Source organism: Anolis carolinensis, chromosome 6, assembly GCF_035594765.1.
Source record: "Anolis carolinensis isolate JA03-04 chromosome 6, rAnoCar3.1.pri, whole genome shotgun sequence".
In the NCBI taxonomy this organism is placed as follows: domain Eukaryota; kingdom Metazoa; phylum Chordata; class Lepidosauria; order Squamata; family Dactyloidae; genus Anolis; species Anolis carolinensis.
Window position 1 is genome coordinate 87,128,804 of NC_085846.1, and position 24,334 is coordinate 87,153,137.

General features: G+C 37.8%; 1 protein-coding gene across 3 annotated transcripts; it reads right to left on the minus strand.

The window, feature by feature from the left end:
- Positions 1-3,779: 3,779 nt before the first annotated feature.
- Positions 3,780-23,555, minus strand: lrrc72 (leucine rich repeat containing 72). Of its 3 annotated transcripts, none has more exons than XM_062958068.1 (9): positions 23,324-23,555; positions 21,116-21,189; positions 19,334-19,403; positions 17,056-17,137; positions 14,746-14,844; positions 9,318-9,407; positions 7,070-7,228; positions 5,660-5,687; positions 3,780-4,034 (listed from the first exon to the last, which is right to left on the minus strand). In XM_062958068.1, exons 1-9 carry the CDS (start codon positions 23,366-23,368, stop codon positions 3,869-3,871), a joined length of 813 nt encoding a protein of 270 aa, XP_062814138.1. In that variant the 5' UTR covers positions 23,369-23,555; the 3' UTR covers positions 3,780-3,868. The 3 variants fall into 3 exon arrangements, with proteins under 3 accessions (XP_062814138.1, XP_062814137.1, XP_062814139.1); XM_062958067.1 differs by having other exon boundaries at positions 14,731-14,844; XM_062958069.1 differs by lacking the exon at positions 14,746-14,844.
- Positions 23,556-24,334: the final 779 nt, after the last annotated feature.

The window sequence follows — 24,334 nt, forward strand, 5'->3', positions numbered from 1 at the left end:
TGAAACTATCTCTTTCTAGCTAAATTGGTCTAACAGTTTCATTTATTAAAAAATCACATTGTAGAGATGCGCTAGTCTGTTTCACATTAACAAAAGAGTGAATCTTCTGACATCTTGAAAACCGAATAGATTCATTTTAGGTCATTGGGTTACAATATATTTACGGTAGAGTTTCTTGGATTAAACTGCCACAGCAATGTCTTGCTGTACTTGCAAGACGCATCACTGCGTTTTTGTTGAAAGCATCACTAAAACTCTGATGTTTCAAATATTTACAGAGTGTCTGTATTAAGGTCAAAGAGATTTGTCTCACCAAGAAAACTGGATTTTGAGGATTGGAAATGGGGGAAAGTGTTGTTAAGGGACTGAGCCACTTCTATTTATATCCCGAATGTGTGAAATTTCTATTTTTAGCAGACACTAGTAAAAACAGATCTACTCTAGGGGCAACCGTTGTTACTACCGATTATATAGTTTTATTTCTTCATCCTTACAGAACCTCATGTTTGAGAGTGAAGATTTATTATGGCCTCTCAAATGTACAGGAAATGGGATAAAAGCAATCCAAACAAAAAAGAGTTAAGAGAAATCCTTTCTTTCTTTCTACATTGGACAAATTATTGACAGCTTGTATCATGCAGTAGAGCTAAGCAGCTGGAATTAACAAGTGATTGCTCATTCTGTCACTCATTTTAAACAGCTTAGATCCAAATAATTCTAAAGAGAAGTATTCACTGATATGTGAATATTGCATTAAGTACAAAGACTTAATTAAGTACTCCAGTGGACTGTGTTAAATTATAAAAACTAGCTTGATCATAATAAATGTAGGATCTTGAAATATGCAGGAACCGATTAGGTGAATTCAACTACTGCAAGGGTCTGAGGCATCTTAGCAAGTGGTAGGTTCCAAGTTGCTATAGTTCATCTACAGCAGAGGTTCTCAACCTGTGGGTCCCCAGTTGTTTTGGCCTACAAGTCCCAGAAATCCCAGCCAGTTGACCAGCTGTTAGGTTTCCTGTGTGTGCATCGTGGGAAGGGCTCCATGATGAAAGGGGAGAAAAAGTGGCATAGGATGGGTAAATCAGCCCATCTGAGGTCAATACTGTACTTCTTGCACACATGGACAGTGTTAGAAGAAAATGGGACATATGTCTGCACAATGAGACAAAAACATGTTGCCACAGTGATTGTGGTGGCATCTTACAGAAACTACATTTTAATAATAAGAGGTAATATGGTATAACATTTTATAATCCCAAAGTTCCACAATATTTTGTCATTTAAGAACATCTGTTAAATATTAGTTATAGCAAATATGATGTTCTATCTTTAGCATGATCTGTGAAATAAATGTTTTTAGTATATTTGCTCACATGACACTACAAGTAGTGTCTGGTGTAATTTCATCCTTAGCAAAGTTCCCTGCTGAGTGTTAACTTTGGTAGTGAATTGCACCTTCTTATATTGCCTTTGATTGACAAAGCTGGTTGCAACTTGCAACAGGGATATAGCATTTGTTTCAAACAGCGACTCTCATGAGTTGCTGCCTTGGCCATCAAGGGGACATCAGTGTCAATGATCCACAAGACAATTGATGTAAGAATACAGTGTTCCCTCACTTATAGCTGGGGTTAGGTTCCAGGACCACCCGCAATAAGTGAAAATCCGCAAAGTAGGGACACTATATTTATTTTAATATTTATACATTATTTTAGTAGTTATACACTATTTTAAGTCTTTATCAACCAATTGTGTGCTGATAAATCACCTCCTCCTCCTCCTGTTGTCGCTTGGTCTTCTTTTCTCTCCCTTTGGCTTCTCATCCCTCCCTTCCTTAGGTTGTGATTGTATTTTTTATGATTTATAATACTCTTTTTAGAGTATTGAAAAACTGTGAAATAGTGAATCCACAAAAAGTGAACCGCGATGTAGTAAGGGAACACTGTACTATCAATTGGAATTAACTCCTATGTTGAATGCTGAACTCGCCAAGAGGTGTTAGGGAAAATCCATTAATTCTTATCTGTGGTCTTCCTGCTGCTCTTATGAGGACTTGGTGCAAGTGTCTTCCACTTTCTATAAATCTTACGTAATGTCATCAGATAGAATATTTAAATGCTGGAATATTTAAATACTGGAATATTTTTACTTACATAGTTTCAGGAGTTGTAGATCTAAAGTATTTATTGTCTAGTTTGAATATCAAACATCTTATAAAGAGGCCATGATTGGTTTCTATAGTGTTTGGGTTTCTAAACAAGCACATTTTAAATATGATGAAATCTTAGTTTAGGATTAGGTGATTTGAAGGACAGTCTGCATTCATAAACATCTATCCAAGTCTCATGATTGGTTTCCAAGGTCCTATTTGTGGGACTACCATCAAAATACACCGGAGTGGTGAGTGCCAGAGTTAGTAGTCGCCTTGTATCTTTAACATGCTCTGTCTTGGTTGGCTGCAGAAGTAAACTTAAAGACATGGGTCTGAATCTAATGGCATTAATGCCCTAGGATATATTATCTTGCACGTGGCAGAAATATATATCTAGACTTAAGAATAAGGGCCTGTCTACATTGTATAATTAATGCAGTTTGAAACCATTTTAACTTCCATGATCAAATGCTCTGAAATGGCAGAAGTTTTAGTATTACAATTCCCATGAGTCTTCTTTGCCCAATCAAGCCAAAAATCCCAAGAATCCATACACTGAGCCATAGCAGTTAAGGCGGTATCAAATGGCATTAGTTCTATCGTGTAGACAGGGCCGTAGCCAGAAAAAAAATTCGGGAGGGGTTTTGAAAATTTCAGGGGGGGTTGAACCCCTAGCACATACCCCTCCTCGCTACAAACCTGTCAATATCTGCTTGAGATAGTGCCTGGAGGGACTCTTAATGTTTTGCATCTCATAGACTTAGCATGGGGATTTGGTTAACCAGTTAAAATTCATGAGCAAACGAGATTTTTTTTATAACTTGAAAAATTTCGGGGGGGGGGGGGTGAACCCCTAAAAAAAAAAACCTCGCTACAGGCGTGCGTGTAGATGAACCCTAAGAGAAGGATCCAAGCCTGTTGTCCAATTCAACTGTTAAATCCAATGCAACTATACTAACAGACCTTTATTTTCCCTTCTGGCGCCATATTGTATCCAGGTCCTATTTGTTTCAAACTTCATTCTTTCAATAATGTAAGTTGGGGCATCAGCTGCTACTGTTTTTCATTTTTATAATTGAGTTGCTTTCTTTTAATTGCTCATAATGGTTTTAATCAACTTTACAAAGTTGCAATTTTGCCATCAGCTATTGGTGCACTGAACCTCAAAACTCTAAACTGACTAAATGAGAATGAAATAAGCTATTTCTTGTTTCCCTGTCTGTCCCATCCATATGTGGCATAGCCTATATCAATGGCAGCATTGTTCTTTATGGATTAATTTTGTGACATGTCTTCCTCATTTTCTGAGTCCATCTTAAAACATTCTTTGTTGTATTGTACATCAATACCAAGTTGTGAAATTATGGACCATAGGTTTGAGTACCAAACTATGAAAAATGTATCAGATCTTTAGAAAATGCTTTATAGTTTAAACCAGTGTTTCTCAAACCCTGCTCCTCCAAGGTGTTTTGGACTTCAGCTCCCGGAAATCCCAGCCAGCTTACCAGCTGTTTGAAACTGAGTGCTGAAGTCCAAAACATCTGGAGGAGCACAGTTTGAGAAACACTACTTTAAACTCTTTTTTATCTGTGCTGAAATTGAATTGACACATTTCAGTCTGAAATGTCATTAACTGGGAGTCATGAGAACATTTAATAGGAGTAAAAGTAAGATGGGTTCTTAAAGGGCACTGCTTTCAAAGCAAAGATGCTCTTATCTGAATCTGATTGTCAGTTTCTCAAGTCTTTTTTCTGGATGGCTGCCAAGACGCCTTTCTTCATAGGTAGGCATTTTCCCCCAGTCCACAGTTGAGAACTCCACCAGAGAGCGTTTCATGGCCCTCAGACGGACAGCATCTTCTGGATTTTCAAATGGAATTCTTCAAAAGACATTATTGCCACCCATAATTAGCAAAGGACAAGAATTCTCTCCCATACTACATGTACATTAATATCCTAACAGATTTCTCAATATATAGAACCCAATGCATTACATAATTCTGTACCGTATAGATCGCTGGTTCTAAACCTGTGGGTCCCCATGTGTTTTGGCCTACAACTCCCAGAAATCCCAGCCAATTTACCAGCTGTTAAGATTTCTGTGAGTTGAAGGCCAAAACATCTGGGGATCCAAAGGTTGAAAACTACAGATATAGTTGATTTTGTACCACATGATTATGAAAAATACAAGTAAAAATCAATAGAAGCAAAACAAGATGGTATAAATGCCAAGGAGTACATACTACTATTGATGTGCACCTTTTAAGACTCTCTAATCATGGGGAATTATGAAGTGCTTAAACCTGCCTGTATCATACTGCCATCAAGTACTGATGGCTTTCCAAAATGAAAATGTCACCAAAGAGTGCCAAGAGAAAGGGGAAAATGGGGCAAGATAATTTGCTTTGCTCATCAATAATATTCATACACCAGTCTTCCCCAGTCTGATATCATTATCCAGAGCCCACAAAACTCCCTCCTCAAAAAGACCTACTACAATCAAGATATTGTGAATATTTCTGCATCTGCACATTTTGGACATAGACAGTTACAAGCATTTGACTTACAAACAATTCATAGTTAAGATTGGGGGTGATACAGCAGGGAGTTAGAGAAATCCTTCCCTAGAAAGGGAAATTCACTCCTGAAAGAGTTATTATGGGGAAAGGGTGTCTCCAATGAAGCTTTCTCATCAATCCTTGTTTCCAAAACAAGCAAATTTTTTTCAAAATCCAATTATCACAGGGACAAAATGGAAGTGACATTTTCTGAACAAGCTCAGACAGCAAAACAAACACCACAGAAGTATGCTATCCAAAGCGCGCGCGCGCACGTGTGTGTGTGTGTGTGTGTATATATATATATATATATGGCTGGAGTTGCACTTAAGTCCTGACTTGCATAAAATTCAACTTAAGAACAAACCTACAGAAACTATCTTTTTTGTAACTTGATTGTCTGTAGTTAGCTTGGTGAGGTTTTTTGTGTTGTTTATTTTGGTGTGAATAAAGGTTTTCTCTTCCCAGAACAGGTGTTGAATGAAGAAGCAAAATTGTCAAAGACTGGAACTGTGAATAGACTGGAACTGTGAATATTACTGGAACTGTGAATAGTCACTATAGTTTTCTTTTATACTTTCTGGTTCTATGTGTATTTGTTACTAATTTTTACTTCATTGGCATCCAGCTCGTTGGCTATTTCTTGTAATAAAACCCAAATTTGTCAGCTTGAATACTGCAAGCTGATAAGAATGAATTGAAATGAAGTTCAGATGGGCAAATGTGTTGGTTTGGCTTTTATCTATATCCATATTTCATGAATTTTTGTAATTTTTAACCAAAGCATGAGAACAATTTATGTATTTGCTGAACTGGGGCAGAATGCTTATTGAACAGTAAATCTTGTCAGTTTTTAAGGTGCCAGTGTCACCAGATCCTTTTATACCTATTGGTTTTAATTCTACTGCTGCAATTGAATGTTAAGAAGATGGTGATCTATAACTTACTTAACCAGGTGATTTCCAAATTCGCAACCTAAAAAAAGGTTTACAAAAAGGTATTAATGTTTGTATACCACTTTATTCAAGGGACATATAGAAAATAACTAAAATGATGCTTATACATAATTCATCTTAAATAGCAAAAGTTGAAACTGAACAATTTGATCTATGAGCAGGGCCGGTCGGAGATAAATTTAAATATTAAGCGCCCCCCGCCGGCCCCGCCTCCTGCGCCCTGGCCCCGCCTCCCAACCAGCGTGTCCTGGCCCCACCTCCCGCGCTGCGTGGGAGGCGGGGCCAGGGCACGCTGGGTGGAAGGCGGGGCCAGGGTTGGCCCCGCCTCCCATGCTATTCGCCCTGGCCCCGCCTCCCACGCAGCGTGGGAGGCGCAGCCAGGGTTGGAAAGAGGGAGGCTTCGCCGCCCGGGGAGGGAAGGAGGGATCGCCTCCTCCCCTCCCCAGGCGGCGAAAGAAGCAGGCTTCGCCGCCCAGGGAGGGGAGGAGGGATCGCCTCCTCCCCTCCCCGGGCGGCGAAAGAAGCAGGCTTCGCCGCCCGGGGAGGGAAGGAGGGATCGCCTCCTCCCCTCCCCGGGCGGCGAAAGAAGCAGGCTTCGCCGCCCGGGGAGGGGAGGAGGTGATCCCTCCTCCCCTCCCCGGGCGGCGAAAGAAGCAGGCTTCGCCGCCCGGGGAGGGAAGGAGGCGATCCCTCCTCCCCGGGCGGCGAAAGAAGCAGGCTTCGCCGCCCGGGGAGGGAAGGAGGCGATCCCTCCTCCCCTCCCCGGGCGGCGAAAGAGGGAGCCACAAGGCCAGGGCGCACTGGTCGGGCGGCGGGGCACCGTCAGAGCGGTGCCCCGCCTCCCTCCCAGCCTGACGGCGCCCCCCGGGACCTGCGCCCGAGGCGGCAGCGTCACTGGCCTCTATGGTGGGGCCAGCCCTGTCTATAAGTCATGTTTTTCTAGGTTTTTTTCCCTAGCTATACATTACTAAGGAAAAAGGAGAAGTGAGCAGTGATGTGAAATTTCTAATGAGATCTGTGAGTTTATTCAAAATGTCTGTATGGTCTAATACCAGGATCTTTTTGCAAAAAAACCCCCACATTCACCTAAAAAAGGACTTGGAGATAGGACTATCGGAGATATCTCTAGCATTTTTCATAACCATTATTTTCAAAGTCTTAAATACGTCAATATTCAAGATTAGGGAAAGCAAAAAATATGTAAATTATAGAGTTACCCTACAATTTATAAAATAAAAATTCTACCTAAATGTATAAATTACAGAAAACAATTAAAAAATCCTGAACTAGACCTCTTAAAGTGAGAAATTATAGAGGTTAGGCATTACAAAAAGCATTTTGAGTGTAGGAGTGAGTAAGAATTACTTGGCTGTATTATTTTCTTAAAGTATAGTTACATACCTGGAGGCACATGCAACACTTTGATAGGTGGGAATCTAAATCTTGGTTTAGGCAACAGCGGGACATCAACTCTCTTCCCAAATCCTATAGACTGGAGAACAAGCGTCTTCTTGTGGTTGTAAATATGCAGAGCAGATTCTCTTTCTTTTCCAGTTACTTCTGCAAAATATGTTGTCTTTTAGTTTAGTTTAGCCATCTGCTAATAATGCACTGGAGGAAAGGCTCAACCTAATGCCAATTTAAGGTCACTTGGCTTATCAGCTAAAATAAGGGATGAGCAGAGGTTTACTGGGTCTTAAGCATGGAACAGAATAAATGCTAAACACAAAGTTCCCCATCACATTTGAATCAATTGTGATCACACAAATTCTTAACCAGAGCCTGAATTAATGAATGGGCTTCATAAACTGAGCTTGAATCCTGATCATAGACATAATTTGTGGGCTACAATGGCTCATGTTTCAAGGGAATAGGCCTGTTACTCATCAAAAGACAAGGTTGCACTTCTATATCTATCCATCATTATCACTAGAAACTAGTGTTAACCACAGTGAAAACCAGAGATAATTTCTGTACTTCTAATTCCTATATATAAGAGATTGCTTGCCAACCAAGAAATTAACAACTAACACATACTGAAATTCCCTTTTCTACAAAATCATTAAAGGTGCAAGAACCCTTTCCAGTTTCAGATATGGCAATCCAGATGACCTCAATGGTTCAGAGTACTTTTTTCTCCAGCGTTATCTGTTATATCAGCTACAGCTGCTCTGGGACAGAAATAGACTGGCATGCATGATATTAGTAGACTCAAGGTTGGATGCATTTTGACTACTCCCAGTGGGACTTCTGATATTTTTGCTCAGTAGCAGGATCCCTTGCTGTGTTACAAATTGCCTTTTAAATACTCTTGACTTCTCCTATAATTGATTTGGTTACAGAGAAGGAAAGCAAATTCCCACTGCTACTATGTGGAAAGCTTCATTTCATAGGTTATAAAGTCTAGTCTGAAAAAAATTAGAAGGTTTATCTACTCCCAAAGAAAATAAGCAATAAAAGGTTGTTCTCAAAGACACTCCAAGGACTTTGAGCCCAGTGAAATCTGTTTCACATGTTAAAATATGGAAGACTTTCTGCTTAACTTTTATTGACTTCTTACTTAATTTGTGATGAGTCATTTATGTAACACTCTTCATAAAATCCAACCCAAAGTAGTTCCTGGCTTATGCAGCTGTAATCAAACTGAAGTTACTGTAACTCAGTTTTGTACTGGATTAATCCAATTTACAGCTGTTCCACAAGACTAGGTAAGAACCCTTGAAGAGATGTTGGACTGAGAGTTACAGAGGGCAAATAGCTAAATATAAAAATTGTTGGGCCTTAGAACAGGAGTCAGTGGAAAGGTGTGGAAAATCCAATATAAGGACTGAGCCTGGCTCTGCAATTATCTCAAAGGAGAAACCAGAGTGCTTTCTGATAAGACAAAGTATAGAGACAGCTAGTTTGGGTGTGGCTAAGGACTTGCTTTTCAAATTGGACATTGAGCAATACTAGTTGCTAATTTACAACATAGTCACATCATGAGAACATCTATAGATCTCCAGTGATATCAGTTGGGCACACATGCAATGGTGTCTTCCACATGATTTAAGATGTCGAATTTGCTCTGTATTGTAATCCAAGTTTTAAAGGAGATGTCCAAGGAGCTAACTTCACCCCAAACATAGGTTCAGTAACCCTGAATTGTTCCTTTAACAGACTAAAATCCATAGTGGGACTAGGTGCCTATCGGGGATTTCAGCCCTTGTCAACATCTTCTTTTTTTCCATTCCATTTCGCTGTTTTTATTTTATACCCCCTCCTCTCTCTCTGTCCATGAATATCTATGAACTTAATGACCCTACTTCTGAAGAGATTATGCCATAATAAATGCACATGCTATAATTAATGTGGCTGGCCCTCTGGAAACTGAAAAAACTAGCAATTAGAATTGCATTTAACTATGCTAGAGATGTAAATTCACATCTAAGTAGATTTCATAAAGTAAGTCTACTTTTATAGCAGATAAATGAAATATATATTTTTAGTATTAAAGATTCTGAATTTAAAGAGATAAGACAAAACTAAATTCAAAACAAAATCAAGCAGTAACTTTTCCTGTACATAACAGTTTAAGAAATAGCATAAATGAATTGCCAAAAGAACAGTGCCATTAGAAACATGCCTATGAAGAAAAAAATTCTTCTACCTTTTCTGTCAAGTAGTGTTACTGAGGGAATATGATATATTACATACAGACGGTATCTAGGATCTAGTGACAGAGGGTTATTAAACAGGTCTGTATAAATTGAAACAAAAAGAACAAAGTTAAAAGCAAAATACAATATAAACACAATTTTGCAATTTGTATTCAGAAAGTACCTCTTCATGAACATTGTGAATCATTATGATATGCATGGGGGGTGTTGAATGAATGCCTTTTGGTGACACAATGTGTGATGAGGCTTTGAAGTTCATGTTTATTCTTTATGATTAACTGGAAGAAAAATCTTTGAAACCCTGATCAGGGATGTAATCTGCAACTTCCCCATTATGCATTGCACTTATGTGGTGCTCCCTCACATATTAATGTAAACCAGTGATTCTCAACCTGTCGGCCACAAGAATGAAAATTCAGTCCACAAAAATCCTTCCTCTTTATTTATTTGTTTGTTGGTTTTATTAATTTTTATTTCTGCTCCTTTCCACAGAGCTGACCATTGCATTGGCTTGACCACATCAACTCTAAATTATTAAATATGGTTTTCTGAGGGCGACCAGATGGCAACTACTGGATGGCATATGTTCTGTATCATAAACTAGAGCTGATGTGGTCTATCCAATGAAATCGGCACCCCAAATAACCAAACCGAATCTGACTAAAAACTGATTTGTAACCCTTTTGTTCCTAATGTTGGAGAGTAGTCCCTGGTCAAAGTGAGTCCTGGTTAAAAAAAGGCTGGGAACCACAGATGTAAACCAACTTCAGTCCTAGAATATCTCAAGTATATCTTGCAAATAGAGACTACAGAAATAATCGAACTGCAATTTCTATGTTCCCAGCTGTGAGATTTTGTAACTTGTCAATTCAGTCTGGTTCAATTTGGGCAAATATTCAGATTTGGCAGAGATGGCATCTGAGATTTGCAAAGGTCTGTCAAAATGAACATAGTAAAACTGATGAATTTTGATTAATTCAGGAAACGCTAATTTCTTTGCCATATTATTATTGATAATATTTTTGTAGTAGGGTATAGAGTTCCCAGATCTAAGGATGGAATATGAGTTTTCCAGTTTTCAATGTATGTGTATGTTGGAGGGGGAATATAAATACACATCAGCAAATTATTTTTTTAAAAAAATAAAACAAAAATATAAAATTAGGAATCTACAAAACAATCTATACATGAATTTAATATTTGCTAAAACCTGGAGTATAAAAACCCTAATTCTGCACTAATCTATTTGAATACTCAGAAATTTGAACCCATTGATAGCCTTGTTTCTGGATGGATGAATCTGTCATTATAGGATGAAACTTTATAGATAAAGCATCTCTTATCTGGATTTCCAAAATCCTTAATTGTCCACATGTGCTTCTGAGAATAATACTGTTGCTTTCTGGTGGTTACGCGTACACAAACTTTCTGATAGTTCAATATACAGTGGCTTAATTTAATAATGGCCAGATCTATATTTGAACTATAATGCTGTGCAATGTCAATAAAGTTTTAGAGCAGACAATTTGTGAATTCTTCCCTTGTTGAAAAATACAGATTTTTCTAATAAACTGCATTGAAAGAACCACAAGATGGCAGCAGTAGAAAGAACATCACTTTTATAGCAATCAAGTAGATACTAAATAATACCTCCAGAGACAGCGAATATTGATAAATCATGTACATGGAACAAAACTCTGTATGTAGGGGAAAAAACCCCCAAAAACATTTGTTTTCTAAAAAAACCTAGATATTGTTTTGGATAGGTAGATAGGATAGATACCTGATTTTTCCATTTAAATATGATGGGGCCAAACAACTGAAATCATGGCAAGTTAGTCATGGACTTCAATAGAGACAGCATTTCATAGAATTATAGAGTTGAAAGAGACCACAAGGGCCATTCAGTCCAACCCCCTGTCGTGCAGGAACACACAGTCAAAGCAATACTGTGCAAGCAGGATTTTATGGTGATTTCATGAATTTGCTTCTATTAGCCTTAGTGGTGGCGCAGTGTGTTAAAGCGCTGAGCTGCTGAACTTGTAGACCGAAAGGTCCCAGGTTCAAATCCCAGGAGCGGAATGAGCGCCTGCTGTTAGTCCCAGCTCCTGCCAACCTAGCAGTTCGAAAACATGCAAATGTGAGTAGATCAATAGGTACCGCTCCGGTGGGAAGGTAACGGCGCTCCATGCAGTCATGCCGGCCACATGACCTTGGAGGTGTCTACGGACAACGCCGGCTATTTGGCTTAGTAATGGAGATGAGCACCAACCCTCAGAGTCGGTCACGACTGGACTTAACATCAGGGGAAAACCTCTACCTTTACCTAGCCTTAGTGCTCGATGTCATCTTCAGCTAGCAAGTAAATCGTGATCAAACTCCTATGGGCTGCTATTAACTACCATTTATACTCATGTATAAGTTGACCCCATGAACACATTTTGGGGGCTAAATCATGGATTTTGATATGGCCTATGGGTAAGTCAAGGGTTATTTCACGGAGAGGGGAAAGGACCAATGCTGCCTCAGGGGACCATCGACCCATGATCCCATCAACAGCATTTCCATTGGCATTCAAAAAGGGCAGAAATGGCACTATGGCAGAGAGAGGAAAAGGGGTCAGTGTCTCCTTTAGGTTTTCCTGGGGTGAACTAAGATCTTTGCTTTTGCCACTTGACTCAGAGTAGGGCATGATTCTTTTTTATATAAGAAGTAAAGTATAGTACTTACATTGGCCCTTGGATAAGTTGATCCAGGGTTGATTTTTTAACTAATATTTCTAGACATACATGAGTATGTAGGTTAGTCTGGCATGAATGGCAGGTGTAACAACAGCAACAGTAGAAACAATGTGGGTGAAGTGGAAGTAGGGGGAAGGTTATTTTGCTATTTCTATTCCTGTCCAGACAAGAAGATGACAACTTGTCTGGAGTCTACCTTTGCAGTGCCTGCTTTACAGATGCTCTGAGAAGGCTGTCTTAGAAAGCCTCCCATTCCACACAGGGAAACTCATCCAGCTTATTCCCAGAACATCTTTAGCATCAAAAATCCAGGCACTGAAGAGTTGGGTTGCTCAAGAGCTGACACCCTCCTCTATGGAGGGGGCTGTTTTTTTTAATTGTTTTTTGCTTTCCCCTTTGCTTTCACTGTGCAAACTTGAAAAAAGCTGCATGGGACAAATGGACTATCACATTGACTTAATCAAATGCTGGCTTTCTCCATTTCTGCATACTTTAAAGACATGATAAAGATGGAGTCCCACGGAGGCCATCACATGATGCAAGAGTACTTCCTGGGAGATTCAGTTTCTGAAGTGTGTAGAAACAGAAGGTTTTGGAGTTGTGGAGCAATCAACAATTCAATCAAGGTGGAATGGGAACTGTCAGATTTCTCAGTTTTAAATCATTTTAGTGAAAATGTGGATGTTCATGTGGACAGACTGCTAACACTCCTTCTGTTTCCATTTGTGGTTTAAATATTGTGTGGGTCCCACTGAAAGAAGTGTTTAAAAAGGATGCCTTATGTCTCCTCTAGGGAATGAGGGATCAAATGATCCCAAGTGGTGTTTCAAAAAGGATGCCTGCTTGAAAAAGTGTGCTGGTATCCTTGAAATGGGAGGAGGCATTGCCTGCCCGTGTGATGGGAATTAAGTAGATGTTTAAGCTAGAAGCAGGAGGAGGTAATCTTATGTGATGGGAATGAATAAATTCTCCTTTAAAGATGAAACCCCATGAAACACCACACAAAGAAGATTATTCCTGCTGCTTTCCCCCCAAATGGGATGAGGTCCATAGTGTGTTGCAGAATTCCAGTCATTAGAATCAAGCCAATTGTGCATCCAACACTAGATTAATCTTCCACTGGTTCAGGAGGAAGAGTCCTTGTACACACCAAAACTTGCTCTCAAAGCCAGAAGGCTGTGAAAAGACAATGGAAGAGGAGGAAGTTCTGTTGATACCTCCGTGCCAACCTTGTACTAGATTTAAGTGTATCTTTGGAGACAATCTAAAGCATACTTTATACACAACTGATAGTAATTAGTCTGTTCAATTTTTCTTCATCTTATCTATAATAGAGAAATAGTTCTATACATTTTACAGCTGTCTGCCTTTGCTGCCTTTGGGCCTATGTCAATCTGAAGCAGAAACAGACAGCATTTGCTCTATGTGATGTATTTCTTTTTAGTAGAATCCTGTTGCAACTGATATGTTATGCATTTAGAATGAAAACGTATATATTCCAACTCTTCTGGATGAGGAATTCGAACAAATAACCAACATATGTTAAAACAGTTAAAAGATTCATAATTACAATAAGTAAAAATTAAAATGTTACATTCAGAACTTCATTTCAGGTCTCTCCTCCTCCCCGGCATCTACCAACCGAGACTGATGTCTCACTTTGTCCAACAATATAGCTACCCCCATCACCAAAATGTGCAAGACATAGCTGGAGAAATTGGAAACTGATCAAGCATCATATATGATATTTTAAAACTGAGCGATAAAATCACATTTTTAAAGCATAACCTATAATGAAACATGTTAGTGTAATGTGACTGGCATAGGATCCTTCTGACATTTGCCTTGCTTTCAACTTCAACTTGGCTCAACTTCAGGTTCAAGTCATCTTTACATTTCTTGCCATCAAAAATTCAGCCCGCGATCTGCCAGTTGAATGATATTAAACACCTCCACTAATTACTTGACTGAAGCATTAAATTAGTCCCAACTTCTGAAAAGTTCTGAAAGCCTAATATGATGTATGAGTGCATTCCTTTAGGCAAAAAAAAGTGGGAGAAAAGATTGCTTACACTTTCACTTTCAACAGGTTAACAGTATATAATTCTGTTTCCCTGGAGGCAATTGCATACAGCAAAACTGTGTGGCGCCAGCACTGTCTTGCTTATCTTCATATGAAATTTCAGCGTCTAAGGCATTTTCATCTATACTGTGCTCTGCTGACTATAGCCAGATTTCTTTGTTTGTTTAATTAATACACTAGTTAAAACGTTTACTGGAATGTTTAATTATATAATCTATTTGCTCAGCAGAAGACACTTTAAAAAAATGGTTGAATTATTTGTCTCCATTTCCTTCAATGAAGTGCATTGAAAGGGCATGTGTTTGTGTGCACCTGCCCTCAAGTCGTCTATGAATTTCATAGGAATTTCGTAAGTAAGAGCTTCTCAGGGATGGTTTTGCCACTTCCTTCCTCTGAAATAGAGCCGATTGTACCTGGTATTCATTGGCAGCCATCCATCCATATACCAACCAGGGCTAATCCTGCTTAATTTCTAAAATCAGATAGGATCTGGTGTCTTTAGGGCTGCATTTGGGGCATTTAGCCTGAAAGGGGAACAGTGAATATGTGTAGAAAGAGCAAGAAAAAATACATTATTACTCAAGGTCTGTAAACCTCTCATTCTATGCAGCTCTTTCACAGATGTCTCTAGGTTTCTCAGCTGGTTGTTGTGTAGAAACAGGATCTTCAAGGAACGCATGTGTTTCAGAGCACCTGAAAATCACAACAATGATTATATTGCCTTTCCTGTGCTCTTACAGTTTAGTACTCTTGGATTATGACTGCCATCATCCACAGCTATCAGGACAATATATCTGGGGATCATTGGCTTGATCTGTTGCTTCAATTCACTCTGGAATACTATTAGCAGTCTGGTAAAGCAGCATTTCTGAGGACTGCAAAATATGCTCTTCACCATATATCTGTTGAAGTTGATGTTGAACTTTACTGACTGCAACAATGACAATCTAAAGATCAACCTAGCCACCACCACTTACTCAACAATGAACTGCTTTTGAGAAAGATTGCCAAGAAGTACTTCCATGCAGTTTAGGATTTACTAGGCTGCCAACATCTAGGCTTTGAGAAAACTCCACAAGGCTACAAGCTAAATATGATGCACTTACCGTATATACTCGAGTATAAGCCGACCCAAATATAAGCTGAGGCACCTAATTTTATCACAAAAAACTGAGATAACTTATTGACTCGAGTATAAGCCGAGGGTGGGAAATGCAGCAGTTACGGGTAAATTTCAAAATAAAAATAGATACCAATAAAATTTCATTAATCGAGGCAACAGTAAGTTAAATGTTTTTGAATATTTACCGTATTTCAAAGAAAAGTAATAAACTGGCTCTATAAGTGGAAAAGTTATTTTTCTTTTCTTTTTGTTGTATCAACCTAGAGCCATGGATGATGGGTTGTGTCGTCAAATTTCGAGGTTGGGGGGCCTGTAGTTTTATTGTTTTGTGGGTCGCCGTGATGCCATCACTAATCCAAGCTAAACGGGCCGGCAGAAGCTTGGATAAGCGAATATCTTGGATAACAAGGAGGGATTAAGGAAAAGCCTTTTAAACATCAAATTAGGTTATGATTTTACAAATTAAGCACCAAAACTTCATGTTATACAACAAATTTGACAGAAAAAGTAGTTCAATACGCAGTAATGTTGTGTTGTAATTACTGTATTTACGAATTTAGCACCAAAATATCACGATATATTGGAAACATTGACTACAATAATAATAATAATAATAATAATAATAATAATAATAATAATAACTTTATTTTTATACCCCGCCTCTATCTCCCCGGAGGGGACTCAGGGCGGCTTACATGGGGCCAAGCCCGAATATGGCTTGGATTATCCAGAGGCTTGGATAAGCGAGGCTTGGATTAGTGAGACTCTACTGTATATTCATATCTATCCAGACATCTCTCTTTATATAGATATTTGCAGAGACTTGCAAACATATGAGGGTAAATTCATATATAAAAATAATGTATATGTATGGCTACAGATACACAGGTACATGGATCTATATGTATAAAGGATTTGCAAAGACCTGCAAACATATAAGGGGAAATTCATATATAAAATTAATGTATATAAATAGATACACATATAAAGGTACATAGAGATTGCAAAAGTTTGCAGAGGGTTAATGAGGAGGGAGGCTTTGCAAAAGTAAACACACTGATAAGGTAGGGGAAGAGAGAAATAGATCACATATTGCAAGCAATAGCCTGCAGGATCTGTTGCCTGCCTTGACCCGATTATAAGCCGGGGGAGGCTTTTTCAGCTCATAAATAAGGGCTGAAAAACTCGGCTTATCTTCAAGTATATACGGTACTTTGACCACATAGAAAATCATTGCTGTAAACATCACATACATAAGGTGAGACATTTGTATGCAACCATATTTGAAATCTTCCAAATGAATTGAACCTGTTCAGATTGCTAGACCACATAAAGCACTGCTTCTTAAACTGTGGGTCCTGGCCCCAAATGGGATCACCTTAACACAGTGTTGGGGGCATGAGATATTTGACAACAGTAAAACAGCCTAGTGCAGTGGTTCTCAGTGTGTGGGTCCCCATGTGTTTTGGACTACAATTCTCAGAAATCCCAGCCAGTTTACTAGATGTTAAGATTTCTGGGAGTTGAAGGCCAAAATATCTGGGATCTACAGGTTGAGAACCAGTGGCCTAGTGGCTTTTTTAAACATCACATAAATCTAATAACAACAACATGCAGTGTTTCCAGTGGACTCTGCAGAAAATGCTTCTGCTGTACTTCATGCAAAGGAAAAATCAGCCTGTTTAGCAAGCCTTGCAAATGCCGTATCTGTGAACATTCATAGAAATTCACAGGCATACCAAGACTTTTGTATTCCCAAAAAGATAATGTTAATGCAGTACCTTCTATAGTTCTGATCTCATTATTGTTAAGGTATAGTTCTGCCATGCAAAAGTTGTGCTTCAAGAAAGCCAGATTCTGAATCTAAAAGGTGAAAAGTTGAATATTACTATTACATCATTATATTGTTGAGGGGTTTCTTCTACAGACTTTGCAGAAGTAAATCAGTGAGCAACCGTGGAAGCTTAACGGCCACATTAGCTTCTCCACAAGACTTGAACCCTCCACAAATGACAGTAAAAAGAAGACATAGAAGAGTTTTCACCATGTTTTAGGCTCGCTCGTTCTCTTTGGGAGCCAGAGAGACCCTTTTTAATGGCACAAATTGGACTCGCTATTTCAGATTAAGCCTCATCTGGTCAAAAAATGTGGAAAACTGCCCTCCAGACCCCAAAAGGTACTTGAGAGTAATTTTTTTGACTCCTGGGCACCACAGAACTAGCCCTGGGCCATACTTGGCCCACTCTCTAATTCAAATGGTCTTGAGGAAATTTTTAACTACAAAAAAACCAATTTTTAAATGTGTAGCTCTTTTATATCAAATATTAAATAGTTATAGTATAACACATATTTCACATTTCATTCTGCTGTCTTACTGACCAAATTATCTTTGAAAATCATTTTTAAATCAACATGATTAATGAGATCTGCCCAGTTTTCTTTTCAAGGTAGCATTGCATACAGCTCATTCCAAAATAAGGCAGAAAGGTAAAGCAAACAGCTGTTCTCTGATTCTATAATTTATGAAGTATACATTTCTTCGGTAGCAAAAAGGAAATGGATGGGATGCTGAAACCATAGGTATTTCATTCAGACCTGGCCCTATCATTAGGAACAGTCAGGCAGATAATTTTGTGTTTTACAAAGGGGCATTACATTATTATTTCATTTTTTATGCCAGGAGGGATGGGGGAAGAGAGGCACCTGTGAGATTTTCTGCTTTAGGCTTCAAAGCATTCTTTTGCTTCCCAATTTGTGTTATCTCTCCATATCCAGTTTTTCTCCACCTCTTAGCTTTTGTACACTCCATCTTTTAGTGTGTCTTTTTAGTTCTGAATTCCACTGAATTATTATCATCAGACCTTTTGCCCTTTCTCCCACCTGCTTTATATCTTTGCTGTGTTCAACAACAGTTTGCAGGATTCCCATTAGTGGGATGTAGTCCAAAAAAGCCTACAGTTTTGTTAGTTTTCAAGGCTTTTAAAGAACACTTCATTGTTTCAACTATACATGTTTCCATAAAGATGTAAGCATGGGTCACAAAGAAACTAGTATTTAAAATTCACATGGGGCCAATTTAAAAAAAATATCTATAAAACAAACATGTAGTTTTATGTTCTAATCTACAGAGTATGAAAGAGACATGTCCTAAAATGCTGTGAGATGAAGTTTACTTCTTCAAAACCCAATGCATTTAAATCCCTTAACATTTTAAAGTCTTCTCTGGGATGTTAGTAAATATATATAAAGAATAACACATACATTCAGGTATGTGCTATTCTTTATACTTCATAAATTATAGAATCAATTCAAATAATTGTATACTGTATTATGGCTTATATAATTTTACTTAAAGTAAGTCTGTAAAAATCTGGAATCAAAAAGTCTTTGATTCTGAACATTCGAAGGAAAACATAGGAAGTGTTCAAGACACCCCCCTTTCTCACCTAGTCACATCCAGATGTGAATGTATAAGAATGTGATCAACATAACAGATTGAAATCTAGAATCTTCTATTCATTTGTTTTCATTCTGTAGTACTCTGTATGAAATATATTTTCATTAGACATTTCTGCAAACATATTTATAGGCAATTTTGGACACTAAAACTATTTGAATTGATTTATGGTTGCTAGTGTGAAAACTAGAGAAACCTCTTCTACTTTTAAGAGTTTCAAAAAAGATATCAGCAGGTATTGCCCATCACGAAACATGGTCACAAGCTTCACCTGCTGAAGCTTGTGTCTCTTGGAGCTCCTACTCCTATCTTCATACTTCTGACAGTTCAAGGAGCAAGGATTAGGACAGTGGTGTATAACATCCGCAGGTTCTTTGGATCTTGGTGAACCATCCACTCTGATGTTTTTTGGCCACAAGTTGCCTTTTAAATACATTTAACAGACACAGAATTTGTAGTCCTCCAAAACACGATCCTCAAATTAGACTAATGGGAGCTATATTCCACCAAAATCTGGAGGACACACATCCTACACCCAATCCAAAATTTATTTAAGGTCTTGCTTTTTCTCAGGAACACATGAAAACATTATTTTTTCTTACCTTATTATCGTTTACCCATAAATATGTTAGTATCTTGAACTGGGATAAATCGGGAACTTCTTTTAGTCCTCTGAAACAAAATGCACGTAACTTCAACTTCTGATACATACTTAGATATTATGCTATAATACTTGGCATACAAGCTCTGCCATGGACTCTTTCTAAATACAGGGTGTTTGAAAAAGAACTCCCTATTCAACATTTAAATGAAATGGTGAATAGGGGGTTATTTTACAAACACCCTGTATAAGAAAACCATTGCCTGAAAATAAATGAATTTTACATACTTTTTTGTTTCCTTGGCTCATTTTGGAGAATCTATTTCTGGTGGTCCAGTATGGACCATTACATTTTTGCTTAATCAAGACATTATCAAGACATTTGCCTACAATACAGCTTCTTGATTCTTCACTGAATGAGCAAATCAGGAATCTTTTACACAGGTACTTTTGTACAAAATTGCAAACAAGATGAACAATTCTTATTTGGAAGGCACATGGTTGTCAATTAGATGGGAATTTATCGAGTCAGACTGATAAGATGCTTCCAGATGACATTTTTTTTTATTTTTGCATGTGTTATGACTGAGCTCTGACTAATAGAAATCACAAAATAAATTAGCGATACATCATTGACAGCGGTGGGAAGATTACAGGAGTAAAGTAACTCACTGTCCTAGTTGGTCCTAGGGTAATTGTGGGTGCATCTACACTGTGGAATGAATGCAGTTTGACACCACTTTAACTGCCATGGCTCAATGCTATGAAATCATGGGAGTCTTACTTTGGTGAGGCATCAATACCATTTGGCATAGAAGGCTGAAGATCTTCTAAAACTACAACTCTTGTGATTCCACTGCATTGAACCATGGCAGTCAGAGTGGTGTCAAACTGTATTATTAGAATGGTTTTGATGTACGCTATGTGTGCCTGCTTACAACAGGGAAGGTAAACAGTAGCTGCCTCCAGAATCCTGCTTTACCAGGATTTACATGAAGCATGCTTTTTAAAAACACAGATCTATACATCTGGCCATGAACATGGCATTTATAAGAAAAAAATGAGAGTGATGAGAGAAGAAGTCATCCTTATACAGGCATGCATTTTTGCTTAGTGGGGAATTTTCATTATTCTACACAAAGCAATAATGTATAATTCATTAAATGTTAAAATTTAGGCTACAATTTTAACATGTCTCTATATAAGAATAACAAAAGAGTGAATCTATACTTTATCTCTCTTTAAGAGACAAAATCCAATTTTAGGTTTTCAAAGTAATAAAAAGAAATACTGTATATACTTGAATATAAGCCTAGTTTTTCAGCCCTTTTTTAGGGCTGAAAAAGCTCCCCTCGGCTTATACTCGAGTGAGCTTATACTTGAGTATATAGGTATTCAGAGTTGGACTGTCTTATCTTATTAAAGTCTTGTTATTATCTTAAATTACAGTTTTATATAAATATTCAAAAACATTTAACCTACTGATGCCTCAAATAATGCAATTTTATTAATATCTATTTTATTTTTGAAATTAACCCATAGCTGCTGCGTTTCCCACCCTCTTCTTATACTCGAGTCAATAAGTTTTCCCAGTTTTTGTGGTAAAATTAGGTGTCTCGGCTTATATTCAGGTCGGCTTATACTCGAGTATATATGGTATATGTTTTTTCATACTTTAAAGATGCTAACAAATGAGTTCCCAAGTTCATTCATACAAAAGTGTTAAGTTTTTAATTTGGGGACGGATTAAACAAGCATTAGTCAGTCAAACCCTTTTACTTACTTTTCACCAAGGTACAAATCTGTGACTTCTTTCTCTATCTTAAAGCCACACAGTTTAAACTGTTCTTTTAAAATCTGAAAATAGATTGTCAAGTGTGTCAAATACAAACTATACTCAATTACATTGAACTATAATCAAAGAAAATGTATTCATATATATAAAGGCAGAAGGAAGAAATTAGAGGATCTGTTTCTTTAGCTATATTTAGAAAAATGATACCTAAAGCGATCACATGCTCATTCTAGCCATGTTACTTCATTTAGCTTTTTTATGGAACTGAAAGTGAATGTCTTGCGGCTACACTGGCTCCTGGAAGATAGGAGGGAAGAATGTAGATACAAGAATTATGATCTAGCTCTTAGCCATTAATATTCTTTTTGTTCTCAGGTTGTGCAATTTGAGAAGACAGACAAGCTGCTAGCAGGAGTGAAGTCTAACAATTGTTCTCTTCCTCTTCCTGGGTAAAATAAGACAAACTAAGGGCGAGGGTGACTTGAGTGTTGGAGTATGGGTGTATCTGCACTGTAGAATTAATGTAGTTTGACACTATTTTAACTGTCATTACTCAATGCTATGGGATTAAGGGAGTTCTAATTTGATGAGCACCATCATCCTTTGGCAGAGAAAGCTAAAAACCTACAGTAGTAAAAATTCCAGGGCATTGGACCATGGCAGTTAAAGTGGCATCAAGTTGCATTAATTCTTCAGTGTAGATGCACCTTTAGACTCTGGAGACCAGGGTTTGATTCTCCATTCAGCCACAAAAACCAACTGGGTGATCTTCGGTAATTCGCATACTCTCTCAGCCCCAGAAACCCCCATGATCGGTTTGCCTTAGGGTTGGAAACAACTTGGAGGCAAGAACAAAGGGTGAAAAAATGGACTATAGAGCCTGTTGGGAAGATGTAATTTTTATGTCCTCGTAAAGTTGCTAACAAAATCTAATTTAGACACTACTATCCGATTTACTTATCAACAACTTTTTTTAAAAAAATTATTTCTTCATACAGATAACAAAACGATACACTGCAAACCTTTGCCATCTAAAAGATAACACAAAAACTGATTACAAACTTTATGACTGGGATACAGGTTCCAATTGTGATTCCCTTTACCATATATCTTAATTAATTACCCCTTTTAACCCCGCATTCCACCCACCCTTACAACCCTCTTCCAACCCCCCTCCCACCCCCATCTAGGTTACTTGAATCAATACATTGATTTAATTGTCTGGAAGGCCTGATTTAAAGTTTTGTACCTATCTTTTCCTTCTGTTTTGTTGATTAAACAAGACCATTTACTATGCCAATCTTGTCTTGACTGAGTATTCAAATATTTATTTTTCTGGTGGTCGCATCTCTCTGATTATTTAATTAATGATTTCATCCATGAAAAGAAAAAGAAAAGGAAAAAGAAACTTATCAACAACTTTTGAACAAGTAAGGAATTGTGATGGGATCTAAAGATTAAATGTCTTGGAAGAGACTGCTTATATGGGTCCCTTCCAACATAATGGCTGGCCCGGCTCTAGGACACTAATGCCTTGGTTAATCTGATGGACAGTGGAACATGACATATTTTTTTCCTGGACTGCTCATCTGTTTTGATAGCATCAGTTATAATGTCTATCTGGCCTACCTTTCTGAGATGGGCTTAGAAGGCAATGTTCTTTGTTCTGGGCATTCTCAGAAAAACATTTTGGAAAATTCCTGTACCGGAACCCTGTTGTCTTCAGGGTCCTTGAACTGGTGTCTGGTCAGTTTAGGGATAGGCCCGGGCTGTGGCGAAGGCTGGTGAGCAGCCAGCCAGCTGTAATAAATTACTTTGACCAAGAGATCATGAGTTCGAGGCCAGCTCGGAGCCTATGTTTGTCTTGTCTTTGTTCTATGTTAAGGCATTGAATGTTTGCCTTATATGTGTAATGTGATCCGCCCTGAGTCCCCTTTGGGGTGAGAAGGGCAGAATATAAATACTGTAAATAAATAAATAAATAAATAAATAAATAAATAAATAAATAAAAGATGAGGGCAAACGAGCTAAACTTTACTTCAGATAAGACAAGATACATTACTCCAGAAACCATTAATTACATCTTAAAAGTGACTTCCCAGTCTCATTTTCCTTCCTTCCCACTCTACTAACTTTCAGAAGAAATGAAAAACAGAAAGACAAAATGAAGAAAAACCTTCCCTTGCAGTCTCTCACCCTTCTACTCCTGAGGCTCTCGTCTTCACAAAATGTAGCTGCCATGTTGGTGCCCTTGATCTATCATCATAGTTAAACCCTGCTATTGCAGAGATTCCAATCAAAAAATGGGAGGTGTAACAAAATGATATCTAGCTTTGTGGTTTGGCAGCTAAGCTGAAGGAGCTATCTGTCAAGAGGGAGGCCACTCTTCCTGATGGAATCAGGAAGCACATGTCACTGACAGTTGGGACTTGTCAGTTGCAGAGCAAAAGCTAGCTTGAGAGAGAAGCAGGTGGATTCAGTTTAAGTCTACCATATATACTCGAGTATAAGCCGACCCGAAAATAAGCCAAGGCACCTAATTTTACCACAAAAAAACTGGGAAAACATTGACTCCAGTATAAGCCGAGGGTGGTAAATTTCAGAAATAAAAATAGATACCAATAAAATTACATTAATTGAGGCATCAGTAGGTTAAATGTATTTGAATATTTACATAAAGGTCAAATTTGTCCAACTCTGATCAAATCATTATTCTCATCTTCTTCAATGTAAATGTGCTTATGTAGCCTTTTAATAATAATGGAGTAAAATAGTACATGTAATAATAACAGTAATAAATACAGGGAAATAATACATGTAATAATAAATCGAGTTAAATAATAAATGCAATAATAATAATAAGATCAGACTGAATTAATAAATGTACTAATAATTATAATAAAATAGAATTAAATAAATGTAATAGTAGCAACAATAATAGAGAAAAATAATAAATGTAATAATACCAATAATAATAGAGAAAAATAATAAAAGTACCATATATTCTTGAGTATAAGCTGACCCAAATATAAGCCAACCAAGACCCTCATCCGAGTATAAGCTGAGGGTGATTTTTCAGTCTTAAAATAGGGCTAAAAAACTAGGCTTATACTCGAATATATACAGTAGTTGTATGACTTTCAAATATATCATCAAAGATACATCTAGGGCACATCTACTTTGACTCTTTATACTGAAAGAAAAGAG

Coding starts and splice junctions, on each gene's coding strand:
- lrrc72 (XM_062958067.1), bottom strand. CDS start 23,368: ATGGCAGCTACATTTTGTGAAGACGAGAGCCTCAGGAGTAGAAGG. Junction 19,404..21,115: donor GATTTGTACCTTGGTGAAAA/GTAAGTAAAAGG, acceptor ATTTTGTTTCAG/AGGACTAAAAGAAGTTCCCG. Junction 9,408..14,730: donor GAGAGGTTTACAGACCTTGA/GTAATAATGTAT, acceptor CAATTTATACAG/ACCTGTTTAATAACCCTCTG.